General features: G+C 37.8%; 2 protein-coding genes across 2 annotated transcripts in view; both read left to right on the top strand.

Annotated features, from left to right (window-relative positions):
* The window catches only part of LOC103510052 (DNA replication licensing factor mcm2-like), a gene marked incomplete at its 5' end in the record, with an annotated part of 630 nt that extends 343 nt beyond the window's left edge, over positions 1-287 (top strand). Inside the window, one exon of the mRNA XM_026824220.1 lies at positions 280-287. Within this exon, the coding sequence (XP_026680021.1) occupies positions 280-287 (8 nt within the window). The remainder of the gene's footprint in view (positions 1-279) is intronic.
* Positions 288-5,794: 5,507 nt separating this feature from the next.
* The window catches only part of LOC103510049, a 15,140-nt gene continuing 5,372 nt past the window's right edge, over positions 5,795-15,562 (top strand). Inside the window, exons 1-10 of the mRNA XM_026824219.1 lie at positions 5,795-6,420; positions 6,604-6,740; positions 6,887-7,734; positions 8,439-8,576; positions 9,739-9,876; positions 12,372-12,425; positions 12,573-12,690; positions 13,232-13,383; positions 13,871-13,968; positions 14,380-14,503. Of these exons, the coding sequence (XP_026680020.1) occupies positions 5,795-6,420; positions 6,604-6,740; positions 6,887-7,734; positions 8,439-8,576; positions 9,739-9,876; positions 12,372-12,425; positions 12,573-12,690; positions 13,232-13,383; positions 13,871-13,968; positions 14,380-14,503 (2,433 nt within the window). The remainder of the gene's footprint in view (positions 6,421-6,603; positions 6,741-6,886; positions 7,735-8,438; positions 8,577-9,738; positions 9,877-12,371; positions 12,426-12,572; positions 12,691-13,231; positions 13,384-13,870; positions 13,969-14,379; positions 14,504-15,562) is intronic.

The raw sequence follows: 15,562 nt of genomic DNA, 5'->3' as shown, positions 1-15,562 counted from the left end.
AAAAAAAAAAAAAAAAAAAAAAAAAAAAAAAAAAATCCTCACCTAAAAATAGATTTTAAAAATTTCCTTGTTTTTTAGTAATGTGTGTACTCCCACACATAATGTAATGTAAAGTAAAAAGAAACAAAGCTTCCAAAAGGCAAAGAAGGACATGTCAGTGCTCTACAAATATAACACTACACCTGTACTAAACAAATACCTAATAAATATAATGTCCCATAATCATACATATGTCTGGTCTATAATTATTTGTAGGTCATTTATAGTATTCTCTTTTAGACATCTAACCTCCTTGTAATTGTCCTTGAGGGTATCACCAATTTCTTTTCCATTGCTGCTTTCCAAGTCTACTCAATGTGGTGGAAGCATTGTAAGCATGTGGGCCTACTTTGTAGGCATATCCCCATAAATTTGTAAAAATAATAATAATTATGAAAATAGAAAGTAAGAAAAAAAAAAGAGTGGACTCAGCCTTGTGAAGACAATTTAGTAGATACTTTGAAAGAATTGTGTTAATTCTTTCAAAGAAATGTCCATCTGTCTATATAAGTAAATATGATCAACTGTTCCAACACCAAAGGAGATTTTTTTGTTACATTTTGAGCTCTATCAGGCCTCTATGATGGGCCTCTTAATCTAGGAGATTTCTAGCATTCATTGAACTATCTCGCACTTTAATTTAAATTGCTACTAAAATTCTCTCCCTCCATCTCAAAAAATGAACACTGTTACACACATATGGTGAATGTCAAAATTATGAGGAAACAAAGAGCTTCACAATGCCACAGGTTTGTGTTTTATGGGCTTACATAATTTATGAGACAAGTGTTGAATTCACACATTGAAAGCTGGAAGGTTGTAATTTAGTGTTGTGTAGTTAGGGGGGTTCCCCCCCCCTTCTATTTCTTTTTTTACTCCTTAAAAAAAAAAAAAAAATGTGGACTCCTTAAAAAAAAAAAAAAAAAAAATGTGGATGTTCTACCATGTTTTGTAGTAGTGAAATACATAGCTATAGAAAAGAATGTTTTTCCCTAAGTTTGTCTTGTGTTGCAACTTGCAAATATACTTACAAATCAGAATGCCATAGGCATTAACCCCACCCTTGATCAAACTTCTTTTTTTTTCTTCCTTATTTTTAGCCCATCCTTCCTTTATTATTACAATAGTAATAAAAAAGGTATAGTGGATGGGCTATTGTATTTGCTTCGGTGTCGTCTGTCACTCTGTCTGTCCCCATACAATAGTAATAAAAAAGCTATAGTGGATGGGCTATTGTATTTGCTTTGGTGTTGTCTGTCCCGATAGAAGGACTTTATCCAAACAATGCATAAATGGAGACAGCATTTTAATTTCCAATTTACCTGCAATAAGCATTGATAAGAGTCCCCTATTGATTAGTAATACCTCGATAACTGATGAAATTCTCCCTTTGTGACTCAAAGAATTTTTGAAGTACCTACTCCAAAATTGATTTGTAAAATCAGTGATGAAAAATTATGATATCTACATCAATACAGAAAACGTACCTGGATATGTGTTGTGAGATTTCACTGACCAACCAGAAGATCTTTTCCTCCGTTTCCCACAAGTTTTCCAACTTTTCCACCAAAAAACCACCAATTTTTTTTTCCCAGAAAATCCAAACGGAAAAATTGCACTATTTTCGAAATCACCCGCCTTTCATTTTGCTCTTATCAGAAAAGGACTTTCTAAATATTCTGAGCAGCGGAAGATAAGGGCGGCGTGAGAAATTATGCACTATTTTTGAAATCACCCGCCTTTCATTTTGCTCTTATCAGAAAAGGACTTTCTAAATATTCTGAGCAGCGGAAGATAAGGGCGGCGTGAGAAATTTCAAACGGTACCAATGGGCAGCAGGAATTTAGCTAAAACGCTAAGAATGCACACACCGCACCCGTGCCGCCATTTGGAAAAACCTGTTAATCTAAAAATTCAAAATTATCATGGAGGTATAAAAATTATTCTAAAAAGAAAAGACAAGATTCAGCAAAAGATCAAAGGAAAGTTGAAAGTTTCCTCTTTCTTTTGAAGTCAAATGGAGCAATAATACGTCAAAGTCAAGGTGCTTCCACTGCTGAAAAATGCAATCTTCAACTCCGTTGTTTGCCTCTACACAGCAGGAATTTAGCTAAAACGCTAAGAATGCACACACCGCACCCGTGCCGCCATTTGGAAAAACCTGTTACCTGTAAATCCTAATCTAAAAATTCAAAATTATTCTAAAAAAAAAGACAAGATTCAGCAAAAGATCAAAGGAAATTTGAAAGTTTCCTCTTTCTTTTACCTTTACTATTCAAAGGAATTGAAGTCAAATGGAGCATACGTCAAAGTCAAGGTGCTTCCACTGCTGAAAAATGCAATCTTCAACTCCGTTGTTTGCCTCTACAAACTCTGCTCAAGCTATTGATTACTTCTCAAACAATGTTCAGTTCATTCTCACAAATGATGTAAACCCATCTCTCACTACAGGTAAGTTAATTCAATCACTTATCCCCAACACAAAAAACCCACCTAGAGATTTAGGTGTAGAGATCAAAAGTCCCATAGGTGTGCTAAGCTTCACAAATCTACCCCTAGGTAGCTCATTTTATAAAGGTCACCTTTTTATTTGACAGCAATGAAATATCTCCTACAGTGGAGATTTTCATCATAGCATGTCTATTGCATCGTATGATGATTGTCAGATGAGTGAAAAATGAGACAATACTTCCCATTTAGGTGCTGGGTCAATGTTCCCTTGGTAGCTCATTTTAAAAAGGTCACCTTTTTATTTGACAGCAATGAAATATCTCCTTTAGTGGAGATTTCCATCATAGCATGTCTATTGCATCGTATGATGATTGTCAGATGAGTGAAAAATGAGACAATACTTCCCATTTAGGTGCTGGGTCAATGTAAAAGCATCAGAAAGTAACTCATTGAAATATTAGCAATGTTGAACTTTAACCATCAAACCAGACCTTATATTTGTATGGGAGGGGATCTTCACACTTTGAATTGTTCTTGATTTCTTGGTGAGACTAATTTAGCAAGAGACTTTTCAATCCTGTTCCAGCAGGATAAGGTTTATTCCATTTAGTTTTATACATTGTTACTGTTATTCGTCTCTTCCCAGATTCACTCGGTAATTTGGCCATTGACCAGAATGGAATCACCTATCTGACCCAGGTACCATTGCAGTTGATCACTGATAATTCTCAGCCGGGTGCTTTACTTCTTGAAACTCCCCCTTCAGTGGCCATACAGCCGTCCTTGACATTGGACTCTTCTTGTGTTGAACTTTAACCATCAAACCAGACCTATATTTGTATGGGAGGGGATCTTCACACTTTGAATTTTGTTCTTGATTTCTTGGTGAGACTAATTTAGTAAGAGACTTTTCAATCCTGTTCCAGCAGGATAAGGTTTTATACATTGTTACTGTTATTCATCTCTTCCCAGATTCACTCGGTAATTTGGCCATTGACCAGAATGGAATCACCTATCTGACCCAGGTACAGTCGACTCTCGGTAATTCAAACCTTCGATAATTCGAAACTCCCGATAAATCGAAGCAACTGTCTGGTCCCTTGAAAAACTCTCGATATTTCGAAAAAAATCAATGCATTTTGGTACGCTCGATAAATCGAGTATTAATGAAGCCAGTAGCAGTGGGTATGATATCATTATTTGATAGGGACTTCTTAGGTTCTCTCCTAACATTAGAACTTGAGTCTACAGATAATCCAGTCCTCTGTTTTAGTTTATGTTGGAAATTCAATGCCTGTAAAATCAATGAGTAAGTAAATAGCTCCAAATTTTCATCAGTAAATGGTTTCTTCAAATTAAATTGATCCCAAAGGCAGGAAAACCTAGTCCCTTGACAAATGGAGTGTGTCTGAAGGCATGTGATACGTTCTAATCCATTTGACCCTAAATTGTAACTGCAATAGAATTAAAATACATTCCTTGACCAATTATGCTCACATGTATCCCTAAAAACGCAAAGGAGCTTGCCTAAATATCGCGTACACAAGCGACGATCTGCGGAAAGACCAAAGGGGTCTACACTCAAACATAAAAAGCCCCCTTTGAGGCTTAAGTGTAGGGGCAAACAATCCCAAAAGATGGGTTACGGTTAAGCTTATACAAATTTACGAAAGTTTTTTTTTTTTCTCAATCTAATGAATTCATTGGATCTGGATTCATTTGTTTCATTGGCCCAATGGCTATTACATCCCGGCTTGTACACCAGAGGTCCCTGGTTCAATACTCAACAGTCTCAATACTTTTGGCAGGCTCTATTTTATTTCGGCTCTGTGTTTAGATTGCTATCGAAAATATCGAATGAAAGAAAGCTCTTGACCATATGACCCACTCTGTTTGAACTACTGACACGAAACAGAAAGCTGTCAGACATCGAATTCACTCCTCACAAAGATTATCATTTTTCACCCCACCCCTCACTGTATAGGTTCCTTATGCATAATTTAAAGAAAAGGAAAAAAATCTGCTGTGAACATCACACAACATTCTATTACATGTAAAAAAAGACAAATAACTGGAGACCTCCGAAAATCGTTAATAAACCTGCTAGAAAAAGTATAATTTTGTGTATGTATAAGATTTAATTTCCAATACAAGGCGGAGGGGGAACCTATTTAATTTTCCCTTGTTCACATTAGAGTACTTTTCAAAAAAAAAAAAAAAAAAAAAAAAAAAAAAAAAAACCCCCCCAAAAGTTAGGGAAAGTCACACTTCACAAAAAGAACAAAAGTCAAACCAAACTTCCCAGAGTAGCAAAACTTTGTCACATAAAGACATTAAAAATCTCGGTCACAAAGTGAACAGAAATCAAACCAAAAATCCCAGACTAAAAGTCACACTTCACAAAAAGAACAAAAGTCAAACCAAACTTCCCAGAGTAGCAAAACTTTGTCACATAAAGACATTAAAAATCGTAACAAGCACACAAAAGATCAAATTTCGATTGAAAACAAATCTGGATCATCACAAAACTTAGAGCTGTTGAACAAAATAAAATGCTTGAAACAGAGTCTAAAAGACAATGCAAAGAAAGTTCAGGAACCAAATGATGCTTTGGCACCAACGTCAAATGAGACCAATATCTGTTCAAATCAAACACAAAATGTGAACTCAAAAATTATGCAATCAACTGAAGACAGTCGGTTGTCAAGTAGAAATAGAATTCAACCAAGGAGGCGTGCTAAAAAGAATTCCTTGAGTGAAAACAATGGTAAACCTAAACCTGAGAACGAAGCCAGAAATGAAGCTGCTAGTCAAGATAGAGTAAAATCATCTAGATCTTCTGGAGTAAAATTTGCATATGAATCATCTTCTAATCATGTAGAATCAGAGAAAAGCTTGAGCTCCAGTCAAATAGAAATCGTGAAATCATCACCCCTTTGTCAAATAGAAATGGAAAACTCAAGTTCCAAAGAAGTAGAATCTGAGAAAGAACCAAGTACAAGTCGAGAAGAATTAGTAGAAACATCACCTTCTAATCCAGTAGTAATAGTGAAATTATCAAGCTTCAACAAAGTAGAAACGGTGGAAGTCTGTTCAAATCAAACACAAAATGTGAACTCAAAAATTATGCAATCAACTGAAGACGGTCGGTTGTCAAGTAGAAATAGAATTCAACCAAGGAGGAGTGCTAAAAAGAATTCGAGTGAAAATAATGGTAAACCTAAACATGAGAACGAAGCCAGAAATGAAGCTGCTAGTCAAGATAGAGTAAAATCATCAAGATCTTCTGGAGTAAAATTTGCATATGAATCATCTCTTGAGTGAAAATAATGGTAAACCTAAACCTGAGAACGAAGCCAGAAATGAAGCTGCTAGTCAAGATAGAGTAAAATCATCAAGATCTTCTGGAGTAAAATTTGCATATGAATCATCTTCTATTCATGTAGAATCAGAGAAAAGCTTGAGCTCCAGTCAAATAGAAATAGTGAAATCATCACCTCTTTGTCAAATGGAAATGGAAAACTCAAGTTCCAAAGAAGTAGAATCAGAGAAAGAACCAAGTATAAGTCGAGAAGAATTAGTAGAAACATCACCTTCTAATCCAGTAGTAATAGTGAAATTATCAAGCTTCAACAAAGTAGAAACGGTGGAAGAATCAGGTTCAAGTGAAATAGGAATAATCACATCGTCACATTCTAGTAAAACTAGTGAAATAGGAACAGTGCAAACACCAAGCTCTAATGAAGTAGAATTAGTGAAAGCTTCAAGTCGAGTACAACCAGCGATTGGCTCTTCTGCCCCCAGTCGGACCCTGTTGTCTAAGAAATTTCGGATTCTCGCCGCCGCAGGCGAAAATCGAACACCCTTCTCGGCACAGGAAATTTCCCTATTATCGAAGAGGAAATCTTCGAGTGAAGTCGAAACTGTGCCGTCACCACCCCTTTTAAATGAACAAGATACAAGAATTTCGGATTCCAGTGGGCCGAAAAGTTCGTTTTCAAATAGCTCCCGAATTGAGCAATTTTCGAATCATTCTGAAATTTTGGTTCGAAAGGAACCCAAAATTTCATTTTCAAACGATCTCAATTTAAAACAATCGGATGAATCTCACAGGGAAGTGATTCAAGACAATCAAGTGATTGTTGACATCCATGTTTATGATACAACTGAAACATCTAGTCAAAGTGAGAAGGTCACGGTAGATAACGCATCAAATGCAAAGGAAGATAGAAATTCTGCCCAGTTGGCAAGTAATCATAAGGAAGAAACTGGAAATTCTGCCCAGTTGGTGATAAATCAAAAAGAAGAGGATGGACATTTTCCAATCATTCTGAAATTTTGGTTCGAAAGGAACCCAAAATTTCAATTTCAAACGATCTCAATTTAAAACAATCAGATGAATCTCAAAGGGAAGTGATTCAAGACAACCAAGTGATTGTTGACATCCATGTTTATGATACGATTGAAACATCTAGTCAAAGTGAGAAGGTCATGGTAGAAAACGCAGCAAATGAAAAGGAGGATAGAAATTCTGCCCAGTTGGCAAGTAATCATAAGGAAGAAACTGGAAATTCTGCCCAGTTGGCAAGTAATCATAAGGAAGAAACTGGAAATTCTGCCCAGTTGGTGATAAATCAAAAAGAAGAGGATGGACAGTCTGTCCAGTTGGAAAATAATCAGAAAGCAGAGAATGGAAATTCTGCTCAGCTGGTGAAAAAGCAAAAGGAAGGGAATTCAAATTCTACGCTTTCGATAGATACAAGAATTTCGGATTCCAATGGGCCGAAAAATTCGCTTTCAAATAGCTCCCGAATTGAGCAATTTTCGAATCATTCTGAAATTTTGGTTCGAAAGGAACCCAAAGTTTCATTTTCAAACGATCTCAATTTAAAACAATCAGATGAATCTCAAAGAGAAGTGATTCAAGACAACCAAGTGATTGTTGACATCCATGTTTATGATACAACTGAAACATCTAGTCAAAGTGAGAAGGTCACGGTAGAAAACGCAGTAAATGAAAAGGAAGATAGAAATTCTGCCCAGTTGGCAAGTAATCATAAGGAAGAAACTGGAAATTCTGCCCAGTTGGTGATGAATCAAAAAGAAGAGGATGGACAGTCTGTCCAGTTGGTAAATAATCAGAAAGCAGAGAATGGAAATTCTGCTCAGCTGGTGAAAAAGCAAAAGGAAGGGAATTCAAATTCTACGCTTTTGGATGAAGATTTGATACTGCCTCCTAGTAAGGTAAATAAATATCTTCTCCAATATTTTTCTTCTTCTCTTCTGTTTTCTTCTTTGTTCTTTTCTTGACTTCTCTTCTCCTCCTTAATTACTCTTCCTTTTTCTCTTTCATTTTTCTTTTCTCTTCTCTCCATTTTTACTTACTGACTAGTGCTGAAATTTGCTTAAACTAGATTATGATAGATTTTCACTTCTTCTTTGGTGTGGTGTGGGAGGTTGTGGGTTGTTTGTTTGTAGAGCAGGGAGATATGTTTAGAGTAAAAGGGACTTCTCTATCCTGCACCTACTGTAGCAGAGCCTTCAAGAAACGTTCCGATCTGACACGGCACATTCGATCTCACACCAAAGAAAAACCATTCAAGGTAATAGAACTATATGTCTTACTTTGACAGGTTGTGGTTATGAAGAGGCTTGGCTAGGCTAGGATAAGCTTGAAAAAGAAAAAAAAAATCTGTTACCAGAAGACCGTCTTGACCAGTACACCACTGAGGCAGTTTTTTTTTTTAGTATAACCAAGGTCTATTCTATTATCCTTTATAACTTCTTCCAATTCTGAGTTCAGAATTTCAGCTTTTTTTACCATTACTGATGATATGGCGAATTTAATTAGGAATTGAATCCTATTTAATTAGGAAAAGGCTAGAAAGAAGACCGCTGATATGATGGAATTTTCAAATAATTTAATTGACTTCTTCTTCTTCCCGCAGGATAAATACCGATACAAGTGTTCCAAGTGTGACCTATCATTCAAGTTATCATTTCATTTAAAGAAACATCTATTCCGTCATCTGTGCAATGATAAGAAATTCAAGTGTTCACACTGTACAGAGACCTTCAATAATAAAGTAAGTTTATCTAGTGATTCCCTCAACTAAAATGAGTTATACAGTGGCGCCCTATTAATCAAACATTAAAGAGGTTTGATAGAGGAAACTGTAACTGCTAAGGTCTTAGCGTCCCGAAATCGAAGAGAAGGAAGGCAGGATCCTAAAGCCAACCGTTAGGAGAACGAACATTATCTTTTCAGGATGAAATCTGCCCGGGCGGGAATCGAACCCACGGCCTAGCGCTTACAAGGCAGACGCGCTACCAACCAAGCTAACTAGGCTGGCTCAATCAAAGAAAGCTACCCTTTTGGATGAAGATTTGATATTGCCTCCTAGTAAGGTAAATAAATATCTTCTCCAATACCTTTCTTCTTCTCTTCTGTTTTCTTCTTTGTTCTTTTCTTGACTTCTCTTCTCCTCCTTAATTACTCTTCCTTTTTCTCTTCCCTCTTTCATTTTTCTCTTCTCTCCTTTCCTTTCCCCTTCTCTCCATTTTTACTTACTGACTAGTGCTGAAATTTGCTTAAACTAGATTATGATAGATTTTCACTTATTCTTTGGTGTGGTGTGGGAGGTTGTGGGTTGTTTGTTTGTAGAGCAGGGAGATATGTTTAGAGTAAAAGGGACTTTTCAGTCCTTTGCTGGCAGTATAAGCAAGGTCTATTCCTTCTTATGCTATTTTATGATCCTTTATAACTTTTTCTACTTTCAAGGTAACACCAACACATCAATTCCGAGTTCAAAATTTCAGCTTTTTTTTACCATTACTGACGAATATGACGAATTTAATTAGGAAATAAATCCTTTTTAATTTGGAAAAGGCTAAGAAGATGACTGATGATATGATGGAATTTTCAAATAATTTAATTGACTTCTTCTTCTTCCCGCAGGATAAATGCCGATACAAGTGTTCCAAGTGTGACCTATCATTCAAGTTATCATTTCATTTAAAGAAACATCTATTCCGTCATCTGTGCAATGATAAGTAACTTTTTCTACTTTCAAGGTAACACCGACACATCAATTCCGAGTTCAAAATTTCAGCTTTTTTTTACCATTACTGACGAATATGACGAATTTAATTAGGAAATAAATCCTTTTTAATTTGGAAAAGGCTAAGAAGATGACTGATGATATGATGGAATTTTCAAATAATTTAATTGACTTCTTCTTCCCGCAGGATAAATACCGATACAAGTGTTCCAAGTGTGACCTATCATTCAAGTTATCATTTCATTTAAAGAAACATCTATTCCGTCATCTGTGCAATGATAAGAAATTCAAGTGTTCACACTGTACAGAGACCTTCAATAATAAAGTAAGTTTACCTAGTGATTCCCTCAACTAAAATGAGTTATACAGTGGCGTCCTATTAATCAAACATTAAAGAGGTTTGATAGTGGGAACTGTAACTGCTAAGGTCTTAGCGTCCCGAAATCGAAGAGAAGGAAGGATCCTAAAGCCAACCGTTAGGAGAACGAACATTATCTTTTCAGGATGAAATCCGCCCGGGCGGGAATAAGAGGTTTGATAGAGGGAACTGTAACTGCTAAGGTCTTAGCGTGCCGAAATCGAAGAGAAGGAAGGATCCTAAAGCCAACCGTTAGGAGAACGAACATTATCTTTTCAGGATGAAATCCGCCCGGGCGGGAATCGAACCCACGGCCTAGCGCTTACAAGGCAGACGCGCTACCAACCAAGCTAACTAGGCTGGCTCAATCAAAGAAAATAGTATTAGGTTTCTTTCACACTGTGTTAGGAAGGGTATTGTAAAAGATTGCACAGTCGAATCCACGGTCCCTACGTTGGAAACCAGCCTCAAAATAGTCTCATGTATGTGCGTATTATTTCTTTACCTGCCTCGGTGGTGTAGTGGTCAAGGCGCTCGCCTGGTAAACAGGAGGGCGTGGGTTCAATCCCAGCCGAGGTATGGAATACCTACCTCGGTGGTGTAGTGGTCAAGGCGCTACCTACCTCGGTGGTGTAGTGGTCAAGGCGCTACCTACCTCGGTGGTGTAGTGGTCAAGGCGCTACCTACCTCGGTGGTGTAGTGGTCAAGGCGCTACCTACCTCGGTGGTGTAGTGGTCAAGGCGCTACCTACCTCGGTGGTGTAGTGGTCAAGGCGCTACCTACCTCGGTGGTGTAGTGGTCAAGGCGCTACCTACCTCGGTGGTGTAGTGGTCAAGGCGCTACCTACCTCGGTGGTGTAGTGGTCAAGGCGCTACCTACCTCGGTGGTGTAGTGGTCAAGGCGCTACCTACCTCGGTGGTGTAGTGGTCAAGGCGCTAAAAAAAAGCTTTATAATAAGACCAAAATAATACTTGGTAAAACTTTCAATAACTTAATAAATAAAAAAAAACTCTTGACTTTTAGTTTTACAAATGTAATATATTTTATCTTTACGCGTATTTCGGGTGTTACCCCAAATTAATTCTCAAGATGATATTTAATTACAACCTTAATTAAATATCATCTTGAGAATGGGGTAACACCCGAAATACGCGTATAGATAAAACTCGCACTTGGTGCCCGCGTGTTCGCTACGCGGAGTTGCGGTCGCGCTGCGCGCTCCCGGAGCTTCACGGGGTTGTGCATGGGGTCGCGCTTTGCGCTCCCTTGTTTACGGTCGCGCTGCGCACTTCCGGGGGCTTCGCGGGGTGTGCATGGGGTCGCGCTTTGAGGTCCCTTGTTAACGATCGCGCTGCGCGCTCCCGGGAGCTTCGCGGGGTGAGCATGAGGTCGCGCTTCGCGCTCCCTTGGCTTCGCCCCTGAAATCTAATATCGTCCCTGAGTTTTATAGAAATGAAAACTAAAAGCGTGAGAAAATATTAAACGTAGGAAAACCTAGCTAAATTATACTAGCTGAATTCCGTCGCTTCGCTCCGGAATCCCGCTAGTTCATCCCGAGGCATGGCCAAGCTTGTGGAAAAGGCATGGCCGAACTTGTATTTTTATCAAACTAAAAACATAAACGAAACTCAATATTAGGCGAGCGAGGAAAAGTTTTCTCTCCCGCAGACTCTGCTTTCTGTGTATTTCTTATGGAGATTTTAGCGATGAAAAATTGATCATACCTATCTCAGGATCGGTTTAGATTTTCGCAAAATCCTTTCTTATTGCACATCTAGACCATAAAAGGAATATTCCTACCAAATTTCAGCTTTGTAGGTGTTGTGGTTCTCGAGATAGAGCGATCAGTGTGTGAACTATGAAATGTGAACTATGAATGGATCTCGTTTTTATAATATAAGACTAGCTGAATTCCGTCGCTTCGCTCCGGAATCCCGCTAGTTCATCCCGAGGCATGGCCTAACTTGTAGAAAAGGCATGGCCGAACTTGTAGAAAATAATAAAAAATACGGTCGCGCTGCGCGCTCCCTATTAGCTGCATAGTTGTCAAACTAAAAACATAAACGAAACTCAAATATTAGGGGAGCGAGGAAAAGTTTTCTCTCCCGCAGTCTCTGTACTCTGTGTATTTCTTATGGAGATTTTAGCGATGAAAAATTGATCATACCTATCTCAGGATCGGTTTAGATTTTCGCAAAATCCTTTCTTATTGCACACCTAGACCATAAAAGGAATATTCCTACCAAATTTCAGCTTTCTAGGTGTTGTGGTTCTCGAGATAGAGCGATCAGTGTGTGAAATGTGAATGAGTGAATGGATCTTGTTCTTATAATATAAGATTAATTAATTGTCTTCAACACAATATACAGAAATGACTTTATATTTCTCGTTGTTCTCCGTTATTTCAGGTCCTATAATCGACCTGTACCGCCAAACCCTAGTCTATCCTGCACCTACTGTAGCACAGTCAGCTTATACGACACTTGAGAATACACACCGGAGAACGACCCTACAAGGTAAAATAAAGTTTTTTCGTCAAAAACTAAATGAGGGGTTTAAGGGAAAAACGACTTAGAACCCATCTAGTCTCGGTCTAGGGGTATCATTCAAGAGGATAAGGAAAGTCGTGTGATGTTCACACGAGATTTTTTTTTTCGTTTCAGTGCGACAGATGCAGCAAGAGTTTCAATCAGAAGAACGCATTGAAAACTCACATGATGAAACACAATGGTCAGAGACCTCACCAGTGTCACATATGTTACGCAACGTTCAGCCAGGCTGGTAAGTTGTTAACTTCTCTTCTATAGGGGCATTAAAAAAAAATCCGAGTCAAATTCAAATATATTTTTATTTAATGTTTATTACACATGATATTGTGAAACACAGGTCAAAGGGAACAGAAAACAAATCCATCCGAGAACGAAAAAGTTTGGTATAAAAAGAGGACCACGTAATTCTTACTTCTTATCATGTTTTCTCTTCATCCAGTAGATCTTCATTCTGGATGAATGGTCAGTCATTCTCTCCTCTGACCATTTACTTTTGGGTCTGAGGACAACAGTGTAGTTATTTGTTTCAGTTTATCAGATGTCCTTAAAATAAATTATTAGAAAAGAACTTTAAGAACATACGTAATAAATAAACATAGATATTATAAATGAACTCCCCATCCGTGGCACAAGCTCTGCTTATACGGACGGGTATACCATTTATAAAAATTCAGTATGTTCTGAGAGTTAGGTATATTGAAAATTAATAAATGGAAACTTAATAAATTAATTATTAAAATTAAATTAATAACACATTTTCTCTTTAATTCCAGGCAATCTAAAAATTCACCTTCAACGAGTTCACACCGTACCCTGGACTGAAAGTCAAGTACTTTACCGCTGCAAACATTGTCCGTGTGTGTTTAGTAAGAGAAATACCTACACCTTGCACAATGCTCGTATGCATCGGCCTATTAATAGTACGGTAAGTCAAGTACTTTTTTAAGAGCTTTAATATAGGAAACTGTAATTACTGAGGTCTTCATCATCATCATTGAGTAGCGTCATCGTGGTCGATGGTTGCCAAGTTTGATAATGCTGTATTGACGGTAGATCTGAATTGTTGTCTCTAAGAGCTTTAATATAGGAAACTGTAATTACTGAGGTCTTTAATAGTACGGTAAGTCAAGTACTTTTCTAAGAGCTTTAATATAGGAAACTGTAACTACTGAGGTCTTATCGTTCCGAAATCGAAAATAGGACAGGGTAGGAGAAAGGCAGCCGTTTTGAGAATTAACCTCATCTGTTTCAGATAAAGTTCGCCCAGGGTGGGGATCGACATGACAAAACTTCGGTTAACCATTGAGAACTCGAGGATTCAAGGTGCTACTGATTATTTTTTTCTGATCATTTTGTTATTCTTCTTCGATTAATTTTTGGTTCAATTGGGTTTCATTTGGATTTTTTTTCAGTCATCTGGAGTACAAAGGTCGATGGAAAGCAGTGAGAAAGAAAATCGGGAAAATGGTCAAAACCAGATTGTATCGGAACCACCCACTGATAGAACAGTGTAAGTTTTTTTATTTATTTTATATTTTTTTCCCATTTCCTTCCAATCATTCTATTTTTTTAGTTTATAGCGTTATGTCGCCTTTTTTTATGTATATTACCCACTTTCCCACTTACTTGAACAATTTACATTGTGTAGGAAAATGACTTCCCTGATAATAATTGCCTCGGTGGCGTAGTGGTCAAGACGCTCGCCTGGTAAACAGGAGGGCGTGGGTTCGATCCCAGCCGAGGTATGGAATTTTATCCTGTTTAGTTTATAGCGTTATTTCGCCTTTTTTTATGTATATTACCCACTTTCCCACTTACTTGAATAATTTACATTGTGTAAGAAAATGACTTCCCTGATAATTGTCTACAACACAATATACAGAAATGAATTTATATTTCTCGTTGTTCTCCGTTATTTCAGGTCCTATAATCGACCTGTACCGCCAAACCCTAGTCTATCCTGCACCTACTGTAGCAGAGCCTTCAAGAAACGATCCGATCTGACACGGCACATTCGATCTCACACCAAAGAAAAACCATTCAAGGTAATAGAACTACATGTCTTACTTTGACAGTCAGGTTGTGGTTATGAAGAGGCTTGGCTAGGCTAGGTTAAGCTTGAAAAAGAAAAAAAAATCTGTTACCAGAAGACCGTCTTGACCAGTACACCACTGAGGCGTTTTTTTTTTTTTTTTTAATTTTTTTAAGGTTCGATCTTTGTAAATCTTCGAACAATTTACGATACAATACTCGAAATCGCGGTGCTAATCTAACCAGGGCCAGTCTAACCAGTACGAGAACAAGCTGGGCCTCTGCCCAAAACAGCCGAAAACGTACGCTAAATACGTCTGAAGCTCAAATTGGCCAAGGAAAAGGCAAAGCTGGTAATTTCACGCGAAAAAATCATCGGTTGATCCGGGGTATTGATTTGGATAACCAATCGACTTCAGGCAGTACGACTCGTAATTCGACCATTGAGAGGAAAGAGAGAAGGAGGACAGGACAGGAGAAAGCCAGCCGTTCCGCGAACGAACCTTATCTGTTTAGAATAAAATCCGCCCCGGGTGGGATTTGAACTCGCGGACTAGCGCTTACAAGGCAGACGCGCTACAAACCAAGATAACTAGGCTGGCAATTTTAATTTTTAAATTTCCATCTCGGAAATCGAACTCGTGACCTAGAGCTAACCAGGATGGCACAAAATTTAATTTTAATTTATTAAGTTTCCATTTATTATTTGTTCAACATACCTACCTAACTCTCAGAACATACTGAAATGGGGAGTTCATTCATAATATTTATGTAGTTTCAATTTCATTCTACTCTTCTACTCTTAAATATCATAAATATTATCATAAATATCATAAATTTAAGCTTAGCAAAAATCGTAAAGAATAAATAATTAAAAGTTTTCAATGTTCCATTTATTTTCCACTGAAATTTAGTGACAAATCACAAGGGTTAGGTGGTAGAGAACGCCTAAGGCGTTAACCTTGCCTAGTGGTTGCCTTCCACTCAAGAGTCTATTATTATTATTAACTAGCTGAATTCCGTCGCTTCGCTCCGGAATCCCGCTAGTTCATCCCGAGGCATGGCCAAACTTG

Source organism: Diaphorina citri, unplaced genomic scaffold (genome assembly GCF_000475195.1).
Source record: "Diaphorina citri unplaced genomic scaffold, Diaci psyllid genome assembly version 1.1 scaffold554, whole genome shotgun sequence".
NCBI lineage: Eukaryota > Metazoa > Arthropoda > Insecta > Hemiptera > Psyllidae > Diaphorina > Diaphorina citri.
The sequence above is the reverse complement of the archived record's forward strand: the minus strand, read 5'-3'. Positions and strand labels throughout refer to the sequence as shown.